Below are 22918 nucleotides of genomic sequence, written 5' to 3' on the forward strand. Positions count from 1 at the left end.
TCACCAGTTAACAGGCTCTTATGACTCTTCAGAAACCAGATACCAGACTATACGTGTAAAAGCACTGGATTCTCTGGCCACAGGAACAATCACATTTCCCCAGGAGACAAAATTCTGCTGTTTGAATCCTGAGAAAATGTGATGTCTCTGAAATGGATGCACTTCCAATAGGCAGAGCAATCTTGGGGGTGGGGGTGGGGGGGGTAGACGGAGCTGCTTAGGAGCCGGTGTGAGCCCAGTGCCGTGTCTGTGCCAGTAGTGCTATCCAAAGTGGCACGGACGCCAGCACAGGGCCACTTACGCCGACTCCAGGGAGTGATGTCGCAGCACAAGGATCGGGCACTGGCACTGCTTCCCCGGCAGTGTTTTTCCAGCGCAAGTGCCTGCACTGGAGTCCAGGGGGGCATTCGCAGGGAGAATGCCCCCCTAAACTCTACCAGCCCAGGAACACCCCTAAACATTCCCTAAACCAGGGGTAGGCAAACTGCGGCTCGAGAGCCACTTGCGGCTCTTTGGCCCCTTGAGTGCGGCTCTGGGCTGCAGGATCGCGGCCACCCACCTGAGAGAAGCCACCTTCCCCGGGCACGGAGGGCGGGGGGGGGCTGGCTTCTTTCGGTGGAGGATCGGGGCTGCACGTCGTGGTGGAGGAGAGCCTGGCGTCCCTTCCCTGCCCCGGCCGGGCTCTGCGCGCATGCAGAAGTCCTGCAAAAGTTCTCCGCCTTTTTGCCAGCCCAGAGCCGCCGCCACGCCTGGGGAGGGCGGATCTTTGCAATGTGCTGGCCCGAGCTTTGGGGAGAGGGAGGGAGGCCCCGATCCAGCACACACACACCCTCCCCCGCCTTCCTCACCTGCAAGCTCTAGCGCGTCGCCCTTGTGGCCTGCCCTTCCCTTCCACCACTAGAGACCGCCAGCGAGAGGGGAGGGGGGGAGGACACCCCTCCGCCTTCTTCCTCCTCTTCCTCCTCCTCCTCCTCGGAGGCCGAGGCGCTGAGGAGGGGCAGAAGGAAGGCCGGCCGGAGAGAGAAGGAAGGAAAGAGCCCAGGCGACGGCGAGGAGGAGGAGGCCGAGAGGCGAGCGCGGGAGGCCGAGGTGGCCGGGATGCGCCAGGGCGGCCACCGAGAGGTCAGTGGGGGTCGGGGAGATGCAAGGCCATTGTTCACATTGTTTGTCAGTCATTGTCATGATTTAATTTTATGGATACCTTACTTACAATTTAATTTTTATCAATAAATAAGATCATTATTAAGTATGATATCAAGTTTTATTCAGTGTACCTATAGTTTAATTAAGACTTAAAACTTTAATTAAAGTTTATTAAGTTAATAAACAGTGTACCTACCTATATAGTTTAAGAAATTTGGCTCTCAAAAAAAATCTCAATCATTGTACTGTTGATATTTGGCTCTTTTGACTAATGAGTTTGCCGACCACTGCCCTAAACTCTTATCAGCCTGGAAACGCCCCTTTTTGCAGGCGGCTACTTGTGCCTGCAAAATAGTTGGCATAGCCCCGTGAAACTCAATGGAAGAGTTTCACGGGGCTTGGGGGGAACTCAATTTATCATGTTGCTGCAAGCTTCTCAGGAGGCGGCACGACTGCGCCATCTCCAGCCATCCCCCAACCACCACCCCTTCAGGACTGCGCTGTCAATGAGTTTCATTGAGGAGGAAACTGTCCCTCAGCAGCATAAATAGACTGCACGTTTATGCTGGAACTACCATAATACCTGATAATGCAAACTCTGCAATTCAGGTGAATTAAATGTTTTTCTGGAACTCCACAACCGTTCCTTCTTGCCATGGGACTGTACCATATGTGTATAAACTGTAAAGGGTCGTAATCTAGGATCTTCAGATTGTATCAGCTGCATTTTATAAATGGGGAGAACCAACTCCATTTTAAAGCAAATAAAATTGTACAATATGCTAAAAGGAGACACGAGAGACACTAAACAAGTAACATGATGTTCTGTGTTGGACCAACTTCCACTGGTGAAAGGGTCTGCGATCACTATGGCATCCTGTAACTTGAAAGCCTGAATGATTTTTCAGCAAACCAAACTGGCCATGTAAAAGATACCGTTGCCTTACCTGCTTCATACCTCGTTTTCTGAAACCAATGCAGTAATAATTCACTGTGCCCAATATAAAGTGCACATAGATAGTAGATATACAGTTACAAAACAAAACAAAAAATACTCCCATGCCATAATAATAATTAGAAGCAAACAGCAGCAGAGTATCAGCTACCGCCAACTTTTCAACGCTCCTGAGTCTATTTTCCCCCCTATTTTGCTGCTGAAGCAATAAAAAGGGAAAAACCAACATCCAAATGATCTTGTTTATGGTGGCTAAATAAGCTGCATGTGCTTAATCCGTTAGAGTTTAATGAATTTATGACTTGCTTTGGAATTTGACAAGGGCCATAAAAGAGTAATTAACATTTATCAGTGTGTTTGCTACGCCTGCACACGCCCTCCTCCCCTTGGCCCCTCTCACAGCAGAGTCGGGCACCGTAGGGGGATATAAAAGTGATCAATTAATTTTTAATAATCTCAGGGAAAGATTGTAGAGTTGCAGTATGAACTCTGGGAGTGTCAATAAATGTGCCAAAGGTCGGCTCCTCTACTTCTCCACATGCTTTCCAGTAAGGGTTGTGGTCGGGGAGGGAGACACAGAACACTGCCAGGGGGAAACAGGTTGTGGAGCCATCCCAGTATCCATTCTCCCAGGCAGCTTAGCACTTTGTCAACGATACAAGTCCAAGCTGAACCCTGGAGGGGAAAAATAACTCTCAACAGTGTTCAGAAACTGCCAAAGGTACCCAAAATGATGGGAGATAAAGCTATTAAAAGGTCTCTAGTCTCACTGGCTTTTCCAATGACATGCAGATACTTTGGACAGCTGAAAAGATAACACAGTATTTACCTACAATAGGGTTGCTTGTACATGGATGTTTTGCTCTGCATTGGCTCTCAAACTGGAGTAGCTTTTTTCAGAAGGTCCACCTGGCATCCTCCGTTTTTCCACTTTCCAGGGATCCCCCTAATTTGCTTTGATATTTCCCAAACCTACTTTGGTATAATCTTTCCTAAAAAATCACAGTCAAAGGGGTTTTTGCAGGCCGCTCGGACAGGAGCGTGGAGATTTTTTTTAATCTCCTGCCTACATCAGTACCATTTTGCTGCCATCATCACCTTGTGGTGCCCCCACATCACTGGAGTACTTTTTGCTTGCTTCTTTCTCAACAGCTTAGCCACCACATCTTTAGAGCCAGCAGAAAGCCAGCAGAAAGTGGCCCAGGACAGAGGAACACCAGGGAAGGAATGACTGAGGGAAATATATGGAATCCTCTCATGTGGACACTCTGTTGCCCACTACAAGTGCTTCTACAATAACAGTGGCCATGATGGCATGATGGGGCACCATCACCTAGAACAAATCTTCTTAAACTGTGGGTCGCGACACCATGTGGGGTCGCGTAACTGAATGTGGGGGTCACGAAAAATTTGGCAACAGTATAAATTTCTTTATGATTAATTATCAGTAAATGTTTGGTTTGTATACCTATTTTATATGAGAGGGGATATGATAACCATCTTCAAGTACTTGAAGGGCTGTCATATACAAGAGGGTGATGAGTTGTTTTCTGTTGCCCAGAAGGTTGGACTGGAACCAATGGGTTGAAATTAAATCAAAAGAGTTTCCATGTAGACATTAGGAAGAATTTTTTAACCGTTAGAGCGGTTCCTCAGTGGAACAGGCTTCCTCAGGAGGTGGTGAGTGCTCCTTCTCTGGAGGTTTTTAAGAAGAGGTTGGATGGTCATCTGTCAGCAATGCTGATTCTATGAACTTGGGCAGTCCATGAGAGGGGGCATCTTGGCCATCTTCTGGGCATACAGTGTAGGTCACTAGGGGTGTAGGAGGGAGGTGGTTGTGGGTTTCCTGCACTGTGCAGGGGGTTGGACTAGATGACCCTGGTGGTCCCTTCCAACTCTATCATTCTATATGCCTATATACCTGGGGTCGCGTAAAAATTTCTTGGGCGAAAAAGGGGCCACGAGTGGAAAAAGTTTAAGAAGCCCTGACCCAGAAGAGTGCCCGTATACAATCACAGACTAAGACATGCATATCTCTAAGACTCTATTTGCATTCCACACTGCACCCATAAGAACACCATACGCACATCATTTGGAGAGGTCTAAGCACGTGCCTTGTGTCCTCTGCCTTGAATATAAAGTCTATATTCCAAATAGGTTATACAAATTGTAGGAGTGTTCCTATTACTAGCTAATTTGCATAACTTAATCTGGTTACTAGGAGCCCCATGGCGCAGAGTGGTAAACTGCAGTACTGCAGTCCAAGCTTCTGCTCACGACCTGAGTTCGATCCCGGCGGAAGTCGGTTTCAGGTAGCCAGCTCAAAGTTGACTCAGCCTTCCATCCTTCTGAGGTCGGTAAAATGAGTACCCAGCTCGCTGGGGGTAAAGGGAAGATGACTGGGGAAGGCACTGGCAAACCACCCTGTAAACACAGTCTGCCTAGGAAACGTCGGGATGTGACATCACCCCATGGGTCAGGAATGACCCGGTGCTTGCACAGGGGACCTTTATCTTTACCTAATCTGGTCACTGCATTCAGAACATTTCAGCAATGAGAGTAGGTGGTACAGGACAAAGAAAGATGAGTAAAACCAGGCTGAAGTAAAAACGGGAAAAGCGACTAGGAAAAAGAGATTGGTTGGGTTCCTCTATTTAAAGTACCCATTGATTTCTGAACTTTCATCAGACATTAACAGTGCATTTTCAATTTTTTCTTTGAAACCCTGAGGTCTAAAAACTTGTGGGGGAGGGGTTAAAGGAAGTTTCCAGCAAGTCACATTCTATAGAAGGAGTAAAATCCTGAAATGCCTAAAGCCTACAAGGACATACACAATTCACTGCAAAGCAGCTGCACATATCCCCTAACATCCTTCAATGGTCACTGTAATACCAAGGATATTTATTGGTCTCACCAAACCCAGCAATTTCATTCTCAGTCCTATACACATATATTTACTACATTGGATATCCTGAACCTAGCGTGGTTAGGTTGACTGTGTATCTTTCGTCCTTATCCTCAGAACAATACTTCTGCAATAATTAACATGTTCCTTAAACAAAGAAACAAGTTGCTATTGTGAACTGTTCTAGACAAGAAAATGCTTGATTTGTTTCCAGCTGTGGCTGGAACATTAAGGTTTAGTAAAATCCCGGGAGAAAAGACCCTTGTGTTCTGTTCCCAGCCAAATACTACACAGTGGTGTTTTTAAAAATAATTTTGTCAATGTTCTCTTTTTCTGCAACATGTTTGGTAATATTAACAGGACAACTATTACCAAATTGTTGTTATCTACCCAAACAGGAGTTCTATCTCCCCCGCTCCTCCCTAGAACTACCCCACAACAGTAATAAAAGAATAAGACACTTACAGAGAGGGAAAGTTAACGCCATGCGCTGGCTGGCCCCCGCAGACACCGGCGGCCCTCCTTGGCTGTCGCTTCTATCTGGCAATCAATTGACAAGAAATTGAGATTATGAAATATGACAATGAGCATCACAAAGGATGGCGATCAATCAATTGACTCCTACAACTGAGCAAGTGACATTTAACAGCAGAGATTTCCCATACTCAGCAAGTGCTCTGAGATTAAGCACCCAAACTGCTTCTTAAGAGCTAGGATCTTACAAATAAGGCACAAAAAGAACATCTGTGAAAAAACTGTCTTTCTTATGTGCCCCCCCCCACCAACACCCAACAGTTCCCCAAAGGGAATCATCCATCAGAAAATTTGGCTTGAAGATTGGAAGAACTGTTGGAAAATGTTCAGTTCTTTTATACATGATGCCATAGAAGCCCTATTAAGGGGAAAAAAAGATTATATTGAGGCATCTCTTTTGGGTGGGCAACCCATTTCAGGTGCAAATAGCATGAGAAAGGAAATCCAGCCCTGGCCCACAGAGGCAACCTCTCCTAGTCCCAAGCTATTCTCTCTTGAAATAGGGGACCTTATTACACCGTAGACATGACCAGCTTTAAACTCCAGAGACCAGGTTCACATGCTGGTTTTCTATGCTCTTTATAATAACTGAGCTTTCTCCCTAAAAAGGGTCTTATGTATGGCTCTATGTTCTATGCCCAAGCATTATATATGTATGGAATCCTGTATAAACTACAGCATGCTGAGGGTCTTCGCTTTCATAACTGCAGGGACAGTTCCGAAACATGTGAACAAGGTTGACAGAAGGTTCTGAAATGAAAGAGGGCCTTGGGCAAGGTTCCCAGTAGAGAGGGATCCGTGTGTTGCACAATTATCTGTCCTGTGGTTTCTTTTCCCTGTCACTTGGCCTCTATCCCCACTGTTCTAATATTCGTACCTTTCCTGATTCCAGACAGACAGACAAAGATTTTAGAAACAGAATAAATTAGGGAACATAACATATAAACGTATGCAGGTGCATGACATTTGTTCTAAGAGACACACCTTGGTTTATATGCAAAGAATTTGGATTTTTTCAAAGGCGAAGAATAACCAAAAATCTCATTTATTATTCAGCAAAACACTTCTTAACCCTCTTGCTAAACCAAATGTATTAATACCTTCACTGTGACACTTGCACGCATTCACTTTGATGCTTGGTTCCCAGATCTCATACCATTTTTCTAGTTCTATCTGTTCCCAAATTCAGCTTCAAAATGGTACTTTTCCCCTTAACAATATCACCACTTGGAAGCTAAGCAGGGTCAGCCCTGGTTAGTATTTGAATGGGAGACACCTTGGGTTCTTTATGCATAGATACTTTCACTCACGTCCCCCCCCCCCCAATCTGCCTCGGTTGTTCCTTTGAGTTATGCATGAGTTTTTCCTCCATTAGAGATGACCTTGCTGCCAGCCCTCACAAATCCTAGGACTTCCCATTCTTCTGTTAACCCGATTCTTCCCTCTCCCCTGAGATCAGCCGGGGTGAAATCCACATGCAAAAGGCAAAGTGCGGGACATACAAGCTTAGTTCCGCTCACAGCCAATTACAAACAGCAAGTCCAGAGGTGGGGATTCAAATGCTTCCGGCTTCCTTGGAGCTCTTTCTGAGCAGAAGAATGACTTAAAACTGAGGCTTGGATTTCTCCCCCCCACCACCACCTTCTTTTCAGTCTGTTCCATTTTTGTTTTATGTTCTTAAAATGCTTGTTTATGCAGCAATTGGGTTTGGGGAGAGGGAACTTGTATCTCACTACAGCCAATTACGAAGCAGCATTTTAACGGGCAGGGATTCAAATACTTCCTGATTTGAGCTTGGAGACTGCTGGTGCATAGATTCCCAACAGCAAAGTGTGTGGCCAGTGAGCAAAGATCCTCAGGTAAAACTCCCATGCATAAACAACCCAAGGAAGTCCAGGATTGCTATGCAGAGGCAGGCAATGGCAAGCCACCTCTGTAGCCTTGAAAACCCTATGGGGTTGCCATAAGTCGGCTGTGACTTGTTGGCACTTTCCACCACTACAAATAGAAAATCAGCACAGCAATTGTGTGTGTGTGTGTGTGTTCTCCCTGGTATGCTAGTTTTCCATTTGCATAGGGTTTTTTTAATGCAAAGGAAAACTCAAGATGAAATCCACCACCTACAGTCTGACGTACTGCAGTCCATTCTACAACCTCATTCTCATGCATGGGTGACTCGTGCCTAATTTAAGACAAAAGATTTTATTTTGATCTTTTCTAATTTGCTGTAATTGTGAAGGCAAATATCAACTAATTTGCAAGTAACCTCTTGCAAAGATTATACCGCATAATTAATTCGCAAAATAATTTTCTTGCAGGGAGAGCTGGTTTATCTACCAGTTTAGCTCTTGCAAAGATCACTTGTCAATAGCACTAGGAAACTTGCTTTTGTTGCATTTCATAGGAAAGAAACCAATCAAAACAAAAAAATGCTTAGAAAAGATAAGATTCAAAAGTGATAAGGAGGCAGAGAAGTCTGAATAGACTGCCACCCAAAGATGCAAACATGGGAGATCTCTGATCAGGGCTTGGCGGGAAAGGGCCAGTGTAGTAATGGGGTGCTTGGACTATTTCTGTGAGGGAATCTTGGAAACAGGCACATGCCCAGGGGTATAGAAGAGGCAAAAGACTGAATGGTGCCAGGGATTATGTGGAATTTGCAAGTTTCTATCCTAGATGGGTCACAAAACTGGAAACCGTCAAAGCTCTAATCAGGGCCATCCACTCCTACAAGTGACCAGGAAATCCTCGGATCCATACGTAAGAAGCTGTACATGTGTCTTGAGACATCCTGAGCCTGAACTGCCTGTTGCATAACAAACAGAGATCCTCCTACTTCCTGTTCCCTGGAACCGTTAAAACCTCACAAGCCACCAGGTCCCGGTTGGGCACATGACAACTGTTTCCTGCAGGTGGTCCGTGGACCATGAATTATACCCTGTCAGGGCTCTGGGCATGAACAGATGGAACAAACCAAAGTTGAAAGCAGGTGTCTCTAACAGCCCTGCCCAGATGTATCCCCCTCGTTCTTGGGGTCTACAACCTGACCAGTGAGGGGTTAAACGGGTGTTAATCAGACACTTTTCAGGAAGCTTTGAAAACTCATCCAAATATTATAAAAAATGTCTTTAATCATCTAATAGCCCAAACGGGGTGGGTGATGGATGAGCCGATCTCCTCTGCCTGAACAGATGAGCCTGGGGATGGGGGCTTACAAGGGGGGGGGACGATGACACTTTTCCTCCTTCCCTCCTTTTTTGGAGCAGTTAGAAATATGAGGTCACCCAGCAAGAGATGATAACACATTAAGGGCTCTTGAGAGATTAGCCTGTCAGCCTCGTTAGGAACAGGCGATTGGGGGCTGACTGCATAATTAGAGGCTGGAGAAGACATAATTCACAGCAGTTTAGACAGCGCTAAGGGGCCACATCCACAACAGTTCTCTGCTTCGAAAAGTCACCTCAGAAGAAGCAAGGCAAGGCGTGCACTTCCACACCGTGGGCCTGGAAGTCAGTGAAGTCCTCCTCACTCAGTACAGAAGGAACACTTCATTCACATCCTTTTATGTAACACACTATACTCTAGATCTGGAGCTAGCCTTGTCAACACAAGATACTGAAGATCTACCTCTGTCTTATCAAAAGGAAAAGGAGGCATGGAAGCGGGAGAGTACATGCAGCTGTCCAAATGATCTGTAGTTAGGAATAGTCAAGCCCCATCAGTTTCCAAAACAGAAATAACCCAGGTCTACTAGAACATTTTGCTGGAGGTCTAGAAATAATCCAGTGGTGATTTCTGAAGCAGGGTCCTTTGTCCAGGTGGAGGATAATGAGCCACAATATTTTGATGAAGGGCATTTCTGGACCCTGCATGGATAATTTTGGATGTTGACAACATTCCTGCTATTCATCAATTCATCAGTCATATTCAGTGGCAATCCTGGTTTAGCAGACAACTTAAATCATGTCTTCAAGTTCTATCTAGGCTTGTCTTCCACAAAACTCTAGTACTCAAAACATTCCAATTCCAAGACCTCACTTTGAATGTGGAGATGGACGCAAAGTACAGCAGTCCTATTTATTTCATTGTATTTCAAACATTTATACCCTTTACTCTTAGCCAGTTGGTTTCAGAGGCAGATATGGAGTCAGTGTCCTAGCACACAGTTGCTCTTCTTCTAGGATTTAAACTAAGAGAAAAGCGATTCCACCTAAAAATTAGCAATAACTTCCTGACGGTGAGGGCTGTTCGATGGTGGAATGCACTGCCTCGGAGGGTGGTGGAGTCCCCATCTTTGGAGGTCTTTAAGCAGAGGCTGGATGGCCATCTGTCGGGAGTGCTTTGATTGTAGGATCCTGCATGGTGGGGGGAGGGTTGGGGTCACTGGGGATGTGGGGGGGGAGGTAGTTGTTAATTTCCTGCATTGGGCAGGCGGTTGGACTAGATGACCCTGGTGGTACCTTCCAACTCTATGATTCTATTATTCTAGGATCGTCTCAGAAAACCCTGATTGAGAATGCCATACTTATTTGGGAAAACATGGTTTCATAATACTTATTAAAAGCTTAGAAATATCCCAGCCTGATGCTTTAACACTAAAACTGCACAAATAGAAAAATGCACCCCAAAATAAGGTCCTATTAACCACTGCATAACCTTGCACTGATGTTGCATCTTGTGCAGTAAAAAGTGCTTTGCTCTCTCTTGCTCCTAGTTTTACTATTGTGCACTAGAGATGATTTGGGAAATAATCAAAATACTGGAGTGGCTTGAGAGAACTGAATACACCACAAGAACCATAGAGTGAATCCATCTGCTACAAAATGAACTTTGTGGATTTGTGCCATAGCAAGAGACAATCCAACCACATTTGGAGAAAATATTGACAATCATGCCCATCCCAGAAGAGAGGTAGTTACTTTTAATCTAGCAATATAAGTAGCTTACATATGTGAATATGACATCCATTTACATAACACACACACACTCTCTCTCTCATCTCCATAGGTACAACCATTCATAGGGTAAGATAAATTGGGGTGAACTCCCTAAGTCCTGTGCTTAAAGTGGGAGGGGATGCTTCTGTGAAGAAGTTACCAATCTCCTGACCAGGTTGCTTTAAGTCTCAAGCCACCACTGCTGATCATCTGGGTTGTGGGTCATGCAGACACATCAGAACATGGCTTGGGTATGGAAGGTTTGTGAGGATGGAGGTGGGGTGAGAGGAGCTTGTCCCAGACCCTGCCTCCTCTCAGACACAGTCCAGACCATGGCCACACAACCATCTCAATATTGTGGTGATAAAATTGTCCTGAGCAACTTGGATGCAAATATGTGAAGCAGACATACAGAACTTGCGTTACTTCTATGACTAGCATTACTTCTACAGCTATGACTACCACAGTTTTATTATTGGACACACACACAAAACTACAGCAGAGACTGCTTATCTCTTGATTCCATAGTAGATAAACAACTGGCTTCAGCCAGTGGATGACCCATGTTTCATGAATCCACCTGAAGCTTTTTGAACCTCATTCTGTCATTCAGTCATCTACACTTTACTCCCAGCAAGCTGGGTACTCATTTTACCGACCTCGGAAGGACGGAAGGCTGAGTCAACCTTGAGCTGGCTGCCTGAACCCGACTTCCGTCGGGATCAAACGCAGGTCGTGCACAGAGCTTTTGACTGCAGTACTGCAGCTTCCCACTCTGCGCCACGGGGCTCTTCATTTTGTCATTACTATGTGGGGGAAAACACTTCTTATTGTGCAGCCCAACTAAGGTGCTCAACTACAAACTACCAGCAGTACTTCTTGTCTCATTCCCAAGTAGCTACACGTTAATTTATCAGTTAGTTTAAGGGGCCAAGCAAAACCAAGAATATGATTAAAGCTGTGATTATGTTTTAGGTACTGATATTTTGCGATACCAGTAGATTGTCTAAGATCTCAATAGTGCTTAGGAGGAGTCAAAGGTTCCACTAAAGAGATGACCCTGTGGATTCTGTGGTTTGAGCAGGATTATGAATACTAGGGGGAGAGTGACCTTTTCCAAATGTCACATGTCATTGGTTTTTATATCAAACATGGACAGCATGCTATGGGTACGCAAATCCTTCTGCCAATAAAAGGTGTGTGTGAACGTGTCCATGAAATGGTAAATATGGGCATGCATGTCATGATAAAGAATGAAAATCAGACTGCCTTACATGGTATACCGGAGCAAAACACTACTGAAATGGAGGGGGTATGACTTTCTTAGAAGCACATTGTTCTAGGATAAAGGTTCTTTTGTGCAAGTGATCTAAATGATCGGATAGTTCTAAAAATGTTTCCATCACTTAACTAACTAATCATAATGGTTCTGAATGGAAACAATATATCTACAATACCATAACCTAGTACTAGCCCATAACATATGGCAATGTCCCTGGAAAAGCCAGCAAACAGTACACAGATATTTGCTCTCTATAATTTCTTCCTCCAACGATACATATTTATGGAACCATGTAAAAGATGTATACAGAGGATACACATTCCTGAACATCATGCACTAAGCATTATGGATAATAGCTGAAGGACACATTATTTGGCTCACACGAGAGTCAGAAAGGACCTAGAAGTTACAGAAGACTTACACCTACAATCAAATTTAGAGAGCCAGTGTCGTGGAGAGCTTATATTTATTTGTTTGTTTGTTTTATTCAATTTATACCCCACCCTCCCCCAGCTATGCTGGGCTCAGGGTGGCTTCCAACAACACATAATACAGTATAAAAATATATAATATAAATCAATAACATACAATTTAAAACCACAATCCTAATTTACTTAACAGATGGCAATCAAATTGCATACCTACTATATAACAGTAATCTCAGTAGTGAGTTGCTTCACAGGAATGATAACAGTGGCCAACAATGATTCAGAACAACAGGGTCTTCCAAAGGGTAGAGACAGGAAGGGGAAAGGGTAAAAAAGGAGGTAGGAAGGGAAGGGAAGGGAGGCCTGCTGGTCTACTTCACTGTTGCTGCCTCAACCATATGCCTGGTAGAACATCTTCATCTTGCAGGCCCTGCAAACTGAGCTAAATCACACAGGGCACATGTCTCATTAGATAAGAGAGTTCTACCAGGCAGGGGCCAGAGCCGAGAAGGCCCTGGCCCTGGTTGAGGACAGCCGGATGATTCTGGGGCCAGGGACAACCAGCAACTTTTTCCCTAAAGAGCATAAAACTCTCTGGGGGTACACCAGACCCAGATTCAAATCCCTACTCTGCCATGGAAGCTTACTGGGTGACCTTGGGCCAGTTACCCTTTCTCAACCTAACCTACCTCATAGGGTTGTTGTGAGAATAAAATAGGGGAGAGGAGAATTCTGTGTGCCACTTTGGGTCCTCACTGGAGAGGAAGGAAGAGTAAAAATAAGTAATAAATCCCTACAAGAATAAGTAGCATGACAAACATTCTTGAACTTGTGCCTGCCTCCCACTCCTGTCTATGGCACAATTGCCCAAGCAGAATAACAATGTTGGGAAACAAGCGAAGACAGAGCGAAGGAGCAACAAAGCTGTGTTTATCCATTTTCCATTCCTAGCGAGAGTGGCTTGACTCCCTATCCTGCAGTGCTATGTCTGCAGCCTGAATCAGTTAAATTTATCTGTCCTCTTACCGAAGAATAGAAGAAGGAGAACAGCACTGTTATGTCTCTGTATTCACATGAGTTCTACAACACTGCATTCTATTGACAGGCTAGACACCCCCTGTAGGGTTAATTAGCAGCTCTGTTCTGTTGACTTAATCTCCAATATCCATTTGTCTAATTTTGAAATGCAGCTGAAATATTTTGATTGGTTTCAAAAATGTCTAATTCAATAGGTTATTCTTTATACTGGAATGCAAAAGCATTTATCCTAATAAGAACGAAAGCAATGAGTCTGGAAAGATTGCTGGGTGTTTTTTAAAGGGTGGTATGCAGCTTAGTCCAGCTATTTATTTCTGAAAGGCCCTGATCACAAAAGTCTGGCAGTGTACATGTAAGAGGTATGAAATTATGGCCGTGGAGCTAAGGGCCCAGAATCAGAAAAAGAGCCAGCAATGAAGAGGGGAAGAATAAAATAAACTAAAACAATTCCCTGGGCAACCCCAGCACTGATGCCATTCACTTCCTTGGACGGGCTGCCAGTGTATCCCTTCAAGCACTTCACCACAAATATACCACATAAACTGATGCCACGCTAAACAGAAGCAGTCTATTAAAAAGTAAGTCTGACAAAATTCAGTTAGTAACTTTTCTGCTACTGAGCCACAGCCCCTCCCCATAGGAAAGGTATATCTGCACCAGCACTCTTAGTCACATTGCTTATGACTACACTTTCTATTTTCCTCATGTGAACACACATGAATGCATTAAACTGCCTTAGAGCATTGGTCCATCAAGGTTACTATTATCTATTCAGACTGGCAGCAGCTCTCCAGGGTCTCAGGCAGGGACTTGATCTAGCAGCACCTGCTACCTGGTCCTTTTAACTGGAGATGCTAGGACCTGAACTTAGGCCCTTCTTCATGACAAGAAGATGCTCAACCACTGAGCCACATCCCCTCCACGTATGTTTAGAACTATGAAAAAGGTACAACTCTGTTCAGCAAATTATAGTGCAGGAGAACTCATCACCCCTGAGAAAAGGTATGAAGGGTAGTAGTATAACTGAGTTAACAGCTGGAGCAAATTCACAGATGACTGACCTTTCTTTACTATTATTAGCCCTGTTGGTCAAGGGCAGGAATCTCATGTTCACGCAGCCTACTAAGCCTCCTCAGTGAAAGATACACAGTGGATGGATATAGAGAGTTTTTAGAATCCACTTTCTTTCAGCCACTATTGAAGACAGCTTACCAGCCCAGAATGATCATGTGTCTGACTCACTTTGGAAGCTCTTCAAGGCCAGTTCAAGGTATTTTGACAAGCCAAGGAAGGTACACCCATCACCTCCTGAGCCTGCACCACTGCTGGGCGGGTCAGAGCTTGGATCTAGCCAGTAGCAGTATGGGCCCAGGAAGTGATGCCCATCATTTTCCAAGATGCTGATGGCTAGGTGCCTGCTGAACCGCTGCAACGTATTGGCGCCCTCTTCATTGTCGCTGCTCCAAACAGTTGTTTGAGAGATTTGGCCTGAGAACCAGCCCTGCAGCTCTTATGCTCATCTCAGCTCCTCTGGAATGACACACTTTTCATATAATACCATTACAGGAAGCCATGAGTGTTCTATTACACTGTTTTCTGGCATAGTGGCCACAGATGTAGGACCAAACACGTATGATGATGAAGAAGAGTTGGTTTTTATATGCTGACTTTCTCTACCATTTAAGGAAGAATCAAACCAGCTTACACTCACCTTCCCTTCCCCTACCAACAACAGACACTCTGCGAAGTAGGTGGGGCTAAAAAAGCTCTAAGAGCTGTGACTAGCCCAAGGTCACCCAGCAGGCTTCATGTGTAGAAGTGGGGAAACAAATCCAGTTCACCAGATTAGCCTCTGCCACTCATGTGTAGGAGTGGGGAATCAAACCCGGTTCTCCAGATCAGAGTCCACCACTCCAAACCACCACTCTTAACCACTGCACCACGCTGTGCAGATGGGCAAGAAGTCTTCAGAGTACAGCGGCCTCATCTTGATCTGATGCTCAACCCAGCCCCATACTTGGAAAGGAGAGTGAGGTAGCTGTACGGGGCCTAAGAGGTCTCAAAGGAGACACAAAACGTATGCCTGTCCTCTCATACATGCAGCTTTTCATCTCCGGAAGAGGATCCTTTAGTCAGGAAGTCGCGGCCCTGATTACTTTGTCTTCCCCATTTAAGAACATCCCTAACTGCTCCTTGGATGGCTCAATTAGCAAAGTGAATATATTATATAAAGTCTAAAAGATTAAACTATCACAGGCAGCCCATAATTTCATGAAGAAGTCAGGGGAGCATATCCCTCTTATTAACTCTATAACAAATGTGATGAAAATGTTCAAATAGAATGTTAATGCAATGTTACGTGTAATTTTCCCAGGCGATCTCCTGCTGAAATATTTCTTTATTAATAGTAATTGAGGGTATAAATTATGAATGAGGCGATTTTCTCCTTTCACCGGGAAAGACGTCCTAATGGCAATAATTCTTTCTAATCATTTTTGGAGAGTGGGGAGAGGTGGAGCAAAAGGAAGATTTTTTAAAAAATAAGGAAACCTTTCCAAGGAAATACAAAATGCAGAAAAAGAGCATATCACCATGAAGGAAAAGCACTTTACACCCATGCTATATTAAGTGTCTATGGTCAAAAAGTATTAGGTGGTGAATTGAGAGTTTGATGCGGCTGAGGAAGCCCAGATTAAAATACCCACTGACTGTGCTCGCTTCAGTAACACACACACTAAAATACCCACTAAGCCATGAAACATGGGCCTGCCCAACCTCGCATACATACTGTGAAGTGTCAGCTTGCAGTGGGTTTGGAATAAACTTGTGCATTTCTTTCGTTATTAATTACAATAACTACGAAAATGGGGTATTTTGAATTATCATAATTAATATGAAAATGAAACCAATTCCCCATCTTAAACAGCGTACAACAACAAAAACTCCATGATTTTCTTTCATTTTTGTCCAGGTTTCTTTTGTTATTGCAGTCTCTGCATCTATCAGTTTCACTTTTGCAAGGAAGACAACAATTTCCTAACATGGGCATAGAGAGAGCATTCTGTTCCTTAGAAGGATGGAGGGGAGAGGCTCTGGGGTTTCTTTATTGGATGCAAGCAGCAGCCAATGCTACATGTGTGAGGTATTCCAATTCTGAAGGATGCCTGCCCTGCTGTGCCAAATTGTCCCTTGCAGTCTGCACTCCCCTGCTTACCTGCTGCTCTCCCAACATTATCCCCCATCCAAGCAAATCTACTTCAAGGTCCTCCTGCTGCTTCCTGCCTGCCCCAGATGCCTTACTCTCCTTGTGCCATGAAATGCCCTTGCCTTTTCAGTCCGTCTCTTCCACGTGATACTGTTCTTCAAGCTCTGAGGCTGCAATGCTGTCTGCTACTGTTTGGAATCTTTCTGACCAATATTCCTATAGACTTAAACTTGGGTCTCTCAAAAGTGGGAGGGGGCTTTAGTCTATTCATCTGAAATTTGGCAATGGGGGTGTCCTAGGGGAGATCCTTCAGAGTTTTGTCCAATTTGGATGAGAAAACATGAAGGTACGGACCTGAAAAAAGGGGAGGGGTCTTCCACTGAAATCAATGGGAAATAATAGCAAAACAGAATTATAAGAACGAAAGAACAATAGTGAAAGAAACAATGAAACGAAATTATGTGAAACAACCCATTAACAAAACAGTCCTTTTTAGAATTAATAACAAAAACGAAAGAAGCGAAACAAGTTCACGTGCACGACTTTAGTTCAGAGCCTAGACTTGAGGAATGTTGAGGAGGGATTTCAGCCTGTGCGGCACCCCCAACCTCTAGCCAGAGGAAGAAACTGCAGAAAAGTTGGTCAGACCATCAAGGAAGGCTGTTAACTGTAATAAAGAAGAGCAGGTGATGGGGCATCGCTGACACAGCGCTGACAGATTTGCTCCACAGGCTAAGCAACGAGAGGAGTCTCTGATAAGTCTCTTCAGCCGTGCCCACCTTCTCCTTCACTTTGCCACCCCCACACTTGACAGGAGCTGGGGTGACAGGATATAAACTGAAATAGCTTTGAATGATGGAAAGGGCTCTGTTATTAACTCAACTCCTGAAGCCAAAGCTCAATGACCCTCCCAGCTTACCATTTTCCAGACTCTGAAACTTTCTTGCCAATCCGCTCCTACCCATCTCCAGGCGTTAGGTGACATTTTCCCCACCCTCTCTTTCTTAGTGACCTATTCTATTTTTCAGCTCTTTTAACTCTTCTGCCTTTTTTTTTTAACCTCTTACCACTGGGCTGGATCCAACGATCCACTCACACAAGGATCACAGATCTTCTCCACTTTCCCCTCGTTCCAGCAGTCACTTCTGACTCATGGAAAGTTGATTCTTGTAGTTGTGGGACCCACATGGAATAACAGCCTCAAGTGTCCAATGACCTGAACCAATATTGCTCCACGTGGATTCAGCACAGCTCCACTAATGAAACAGGAAGAAAGGGTAATTTTGCCCCCTATGTTCTCCTCACAGCAGCCCATGAAAAGGTTAAGCTACTTGGGAGGGGGGAATGTATCACCCTATTAACCTTGTACATTTCCCCCCATTAATTCAGTTATAACCATCAATGGCAGGCTGAGTACAGACCTGAGGGTATCATGGACCAGGATACAGACTCCTCCTTATCATATGGGGCTGTGGCTCAATGGAAAAGCCTCAGCTTTACATGTAAACGGTCCCAGGTCCAATCCCCGGCATCTCCAGTTAAAAGGACCAGATAGGAAGTGATAGAAAGCCACTGCCAGCCTGAGTCGACAATACTGACCTTGATGGTCATATGGTCTGATTTAGAATTCGGCAGCTTCATGAAAAGACAAAAGGCTCAGAGGTGTAGGCAGCTGGGCACCTAACACCAACACCGACAGAGGCAGTTGGGACACTTCTAGGAGCCTTCTTTGATGTACAGGAGGAGCCCCAAGAGTCTGAATGAGTGTGTTCATCAGGGAAACAGCCCTGCCTTTTGACTCAGACCCTGAGCCCTCCCCACCCCAGAGCCTGCTGCCACACCCCAACCGACCCCTCAATCCCTGAACCACCTCAGCCTCATTGTAGTATGTGCCACTGTAACCAGGCACGGCATCTTTAAATACTGGTAGCCTGCTCCTGGAAGGGTAGGGTTGCCAATCTCCAGGTACTAGCTGGAGAGCTCCTGCTATTACAACTGATCTCCAGTCGATAGAGATCAATTCACCTGAAGAAAAATGGCCACTTTGGCAATTGGACTCTATGGCCCTCCCCTCCCCAAACCCCACCCTCCTCAGGCCCTGCCCCAATCCAGATTTGGCAACCCTATGGAAGGGAGGGACCTGTCTCTTTACCCCTTTAAGGCCTCGGTTCACCCACAGCCTTCGCTGGAACAATATTTAAAATACATTGTTGGTTCCAGGTCCCACCTTGACTCCTGCCTGGATTCCTGGACCTCAGCCTTGAGCAGGAGAGTGGATCAGTGTGCGTTTAACTTAAGTGGGTACAACATAAACTTTGCATGCTCAGGTTCGGTTGCCAGTTCTTCCAGATAAAGGCTTTCGGCAGCAAAAGCAAGAAAGACCTCTGCCTAAGACTCTGTGGAGTAGCTGTTAGTCACAGTCAACAACACTGTCTTACACAAGCCAAAGATTTGACTCACTTATAAGGCAGCTTATTATTTTCCCAATATTTAATATAGAAATTGTATACTTTTAGCAAAAAATTAAATCAAATGTACAGTTATTCTTGAACTGGGTGATTATACAGAATTTGAGAATAATCAATGAGGGTAAATAATATTTTTCTTATAATAGTTAAGATTATTCCCCCTTTATCTGTCCAGCTGAACTCTCATGTACTGGGACTTCAGCTCAGCTTCAGAGCTTTGTCCCTTTGTTTTGAGAATCCATTAGAAGTGTGTGTGTTAATCTCCTTCTACCAGGTGTCAGAACCTAAATCTGCAGCTTCTTTAAAACTGGCCCAGAACACCGTGGAAAAGAAGTTTCTCCCTTACATTTTGCTTTTCGCAGAGTGACTCTGGATCCAAGTAGGAAGTGGGCCTTGTTCATACAGATATATGTCTAGCATGCATGAGTCTTCTCAAGCACACACTGTACCACAACATACCGTATTTTTCCATGTATAAGACTGTTTTTTTCTTTAAAAATTTAGAAAAAAAGTAGGAGTCATCTTATACAGCTGACGGGGGGGGGGGAAGAGAGCGGTCGGCCTGGCCGGAGACTGGCCTTCTGATGGTCCCTGCTCTCTTCCCCGCCCATCAGCTGATGGGCAGGAAAGAGAGCGGGCGGGGAAGAGCCCGGTCGCCCTGGCCAGTCAGCAACCAGCCTAGTGATGGTCCCTGCTCCCTCCACCGCCTGACAGTGGGCTGGAAATAGCCCAGTCTCCCTGGCTGGCCAGCTGGCGTCCAGCCGTCCGATGGTCCCTGCTCTCTTCCCCGGCTGTATTTTTCCATACATGCCCCCATGTATATGACAACCCCTGATTTCTTAACTGTGGGTTCAAAAAAATAGGTGTCGTCTTATACATGGGGGTGTCTTAGACACGGAAAAAATATGGTGGTTCAGAATTGCAAAACATAAACAAACTCCGATTGTTAAATATTGGAACAGCTATGAAACTGGTCGGAGTTTTAAACACATTTAACATGGTGGGGGGGAGAAAGCAATGTTGGCCACAAAAAAATAAAATTATCCTTTTATACTCTAAGCTGAATGAGTTAATCTCATTGCCAATGGAAGTCTGCTAGAGCCTGCTTGAGCTGTGGAAACTCATCTTTTTTGCCCATGCCCAGACAGCAAAGCACAGAACCCCATGAAGATATGCAAAATTCTACAGGTGTAACTACTTTTGCCTGTCATGGAACAGGTTTGTGTTAATATTTTGCCTGAATACAGAAGTGAATGGTAGGTTACTGGAAGAATTGGCATCCAGGGTGTGGTTCAGCCAGACTCCATTAGGAGTAGCTGAAACTGCTATCCTATGAGTAAAAAGCACCTTTTTACCTCAACAAGAGCCAGGGCCTTTTCAGCCCTGGCGCCGTCCTGGTGGAATGCTCTGTCCAGTGACATCAGGGCCCCCGCGGGATCTTGAAGAATGCAGCAGAGCCTGCAAGACAGAGCTATTTCGCCAGGCCTATGGTTGAGGACAGCCACGAATGTCATCTTGGGGGCCTCCCTATTCCCCTCCTTTTATATTATTTTATGTTAACTGAGGGGTAACCTGCCGCCTCTCTCCAGCAACATGAATGATACTTAGGCACCATCTGTAGTTCTGTAGTTTTTAAGTTTTGATAGGGATTTTATTGTTTTAAATTTAGATTTTTTTGGTTAATTTTTATTATTGATTATATTGACGTATTTTATATGATGTTACCCACTGTAAGCCTGGCTTCGGCTGAAGAGGGTGGGTTATAAATCGCATAAATAAATAAATAAACTCCAAAGAAACAGTGGGGAAATGCATGATTCTCTAGTTAAGGAGCTGAATACTAGAATTCCTGCATTCACTGGGAGGGAAAAGGGGAATGGAGTGGGAACAAAGAGTTCGGCAGAGAGAAAATTATGTTCACATGAGTTTAAAAAGGGGTTGGCATCAGAATTCTCGATGGGAATGGAATCTAGTGGATTGGAAAAGGGGTTGTTTAGAACTGTGGGAACACCTGCGTCCTATGGTCCCACTCACCTGATTGAATTTGTAGCCCATCGCTCGCTCTTCTTGCAGCTGCAAGGCATGAGTGCCCAGCCGTCAACCCCATGCTCTCCCCGTTGGAAGGGGGCTAATTCGGTTATCCCAGTGGCATTAGCTGCTGTGAAGGATAGCCCGCCAGCACGGCCCATGTGCCTGACATAATATTAAAGACCCCGCTGCCCTTGCTCGGGGCGGATTAAGCTGTATTCATTGCTTTAATGCTGGGCTCCCCACAAGAAGCTGCCCCTTAACTCTATTACCCCCTGCTTGGAGCTGCCTGACCCATTGTTACCACTCCCTCTGATAATTCACCTCCCTAGAAACTTTGCCTTCTTGACCTCCTCCTGGAGCAGAAGAATGAGGTTAGATCGTATGTCCTATAGCAATAGGCAGAGTCATACTTCTGTCTCTTAGCTATCCTTCCTACAACCCTAGTTGCACTCCATGCTGGCAATGCCCATTGCAATTAGCAAACTTTCCCCATACTCCAGGGACTCCAAAATACAGTCAGCTACCTAACAGAATGAGACATATTGGCATGCAGCCACTCTAAAGTAAAACATAGCACAACAAGCAAAGAGAAAGCAGGTACACTCTGAAAACTGTGACCAAGAACGAAGAAAAGGCAAGTAGGAACACACGGTAGCCTTGCTCTTGGAACAAACTGGTAATAATGACTCTTACACAATCCTGCACCCTATTTTTAAAACTTCAGTTCGCACCCAAGACTTTTACATCCCATCCTGCGATGTCTTACGGGCAAGACTTAGGCAGTTAGCAGGCTTGTGCTTTCATCAGAGCCACAGGCTGTGCCACTCGCTGAGTTGTCCCAGATTCAGCAGACCTGTCAGTGGCTGCCACTGACATTGGTACCTGTGATCCTACTCTGTTCTGGTGATTTTCTACATGCAACTCTCAAGTTGCTCATGTTTCCCCTTCACATCTTCAGGTCGATCTTCTTGAGGCCTTCCTGGTACACCCGTAAGCTATTAGCCCTAGCTGGAATGGGGCAGTCGCTATACAGATCCACTAAACCCATATTCCCAAGAGACCAGTTTGTTCAGTGGAACTGACCCCAAATCCTGTAAACAGCAATTAATACACAGCTGAGAAAGAAATGGAGAATTATCAAAGAAGAAATACAAATATGCCCCCCCAAAACCGCAAATAAATATTGGGATCAGCCTTTACGGAGAATAATAGGGACAGATTGAGAAGGCACTTGATTACTCCACCAGCAGTACCTTACACACAGCAATTGCTCTCACTAGAATAATTACTCATTTGCATATGTTAATACTGTAAATTGCTCAAGGGAAAGCAAGACAGGTTTAAAACTGTGCATAGGGCAGATCTGTTGATCCAAGTGTTGTCATTCAGTAGCAAGTGGCTTTTCCATACAGGAAACAAGGCTGTATGAAGTGAGCCCAGAGTAACTGATGAAAGACTGTGTTGGTTTCATAAACATATGTTTTCAGCCAAGTGTCCTGGGAATCAAAGTGTGTCTGAAAGTCAGCGCAGAGAGAAGCGACTGAGCAAACACAGGCGTACTGTAACCTAAATCTCGGGCACATGGAGCATGTTGGCCTTCCTTTTCTCTGCTACCTGTCAAAATACCCAGGGTTCGCCACATGTTACTTATTTGCAATGGAACTTCTGGTGTGGGGGAAACTGAAGGTATATCTCCCCAGCAGTAAATGGTCTCATAAAACTGACAGAAAGACGCTCATATAGACGCTTGTTAAAATTTTATTACTAATCACCTCCAAAGGCAGCCACTATATTTAGCTTTGGCAGGGAGGGGAGAAGATACTAAGGAAGCAAACGGGAATCCACCATGAGAAAGATGGGAGCATTCAATAGCCATAATCTAGGAAGAGAGCCAATACTAAATCAGTGCCATTCTCCAAGCCAATCAGAAGAAACAAAGCCTAAAAAACATCATTCTTGAAACCAACTAAGATGAATGAATCTTAAGGTGAC

General features: G+C 44.8%; 1 protein-coding gene across 3 annotated transcripts in view; it reads right to left on the minus strand.

Moving 5' to 3' along the window:
- Positions 1-22918, minus strand: part of RNF220 (ring finger protein 220) — a 337388-nt gene that overhangs the window by 202700 nt on the left and 111770 nt on the right. Inside the window, exon 2 of one of the 3 annotated variants that reach the window (XM_056845153.1) lies at positions 5469-5543. The exons of the other annotated variants lie outside the window; for them this stretch is intronic. Coding sequence (XP_056701131.1) covers positions 5469-5543 — 75 coding nt within the window. The remainder of the gene's footprint in view (positions 1-5468; positions 5544-22918) is intronic. 3 annotated transcript variants of the gene reach the window in all.

This window comes from Euleptes europaea, chromosome 2, assembly GCF_029931775.1.
Source record: "Euleptes europaea isolate rEulEur1 chromosome 2, rEulEur1.hap1, whole genome shotgun sequence".
In the NCBI taxonomy this organism is placed as follows: Eukaryota; Metazoa; Chordata; class Lepidosauria; order Squamata; family Sphaerodactylidae; genus Euleptes; species Euleptes europaea.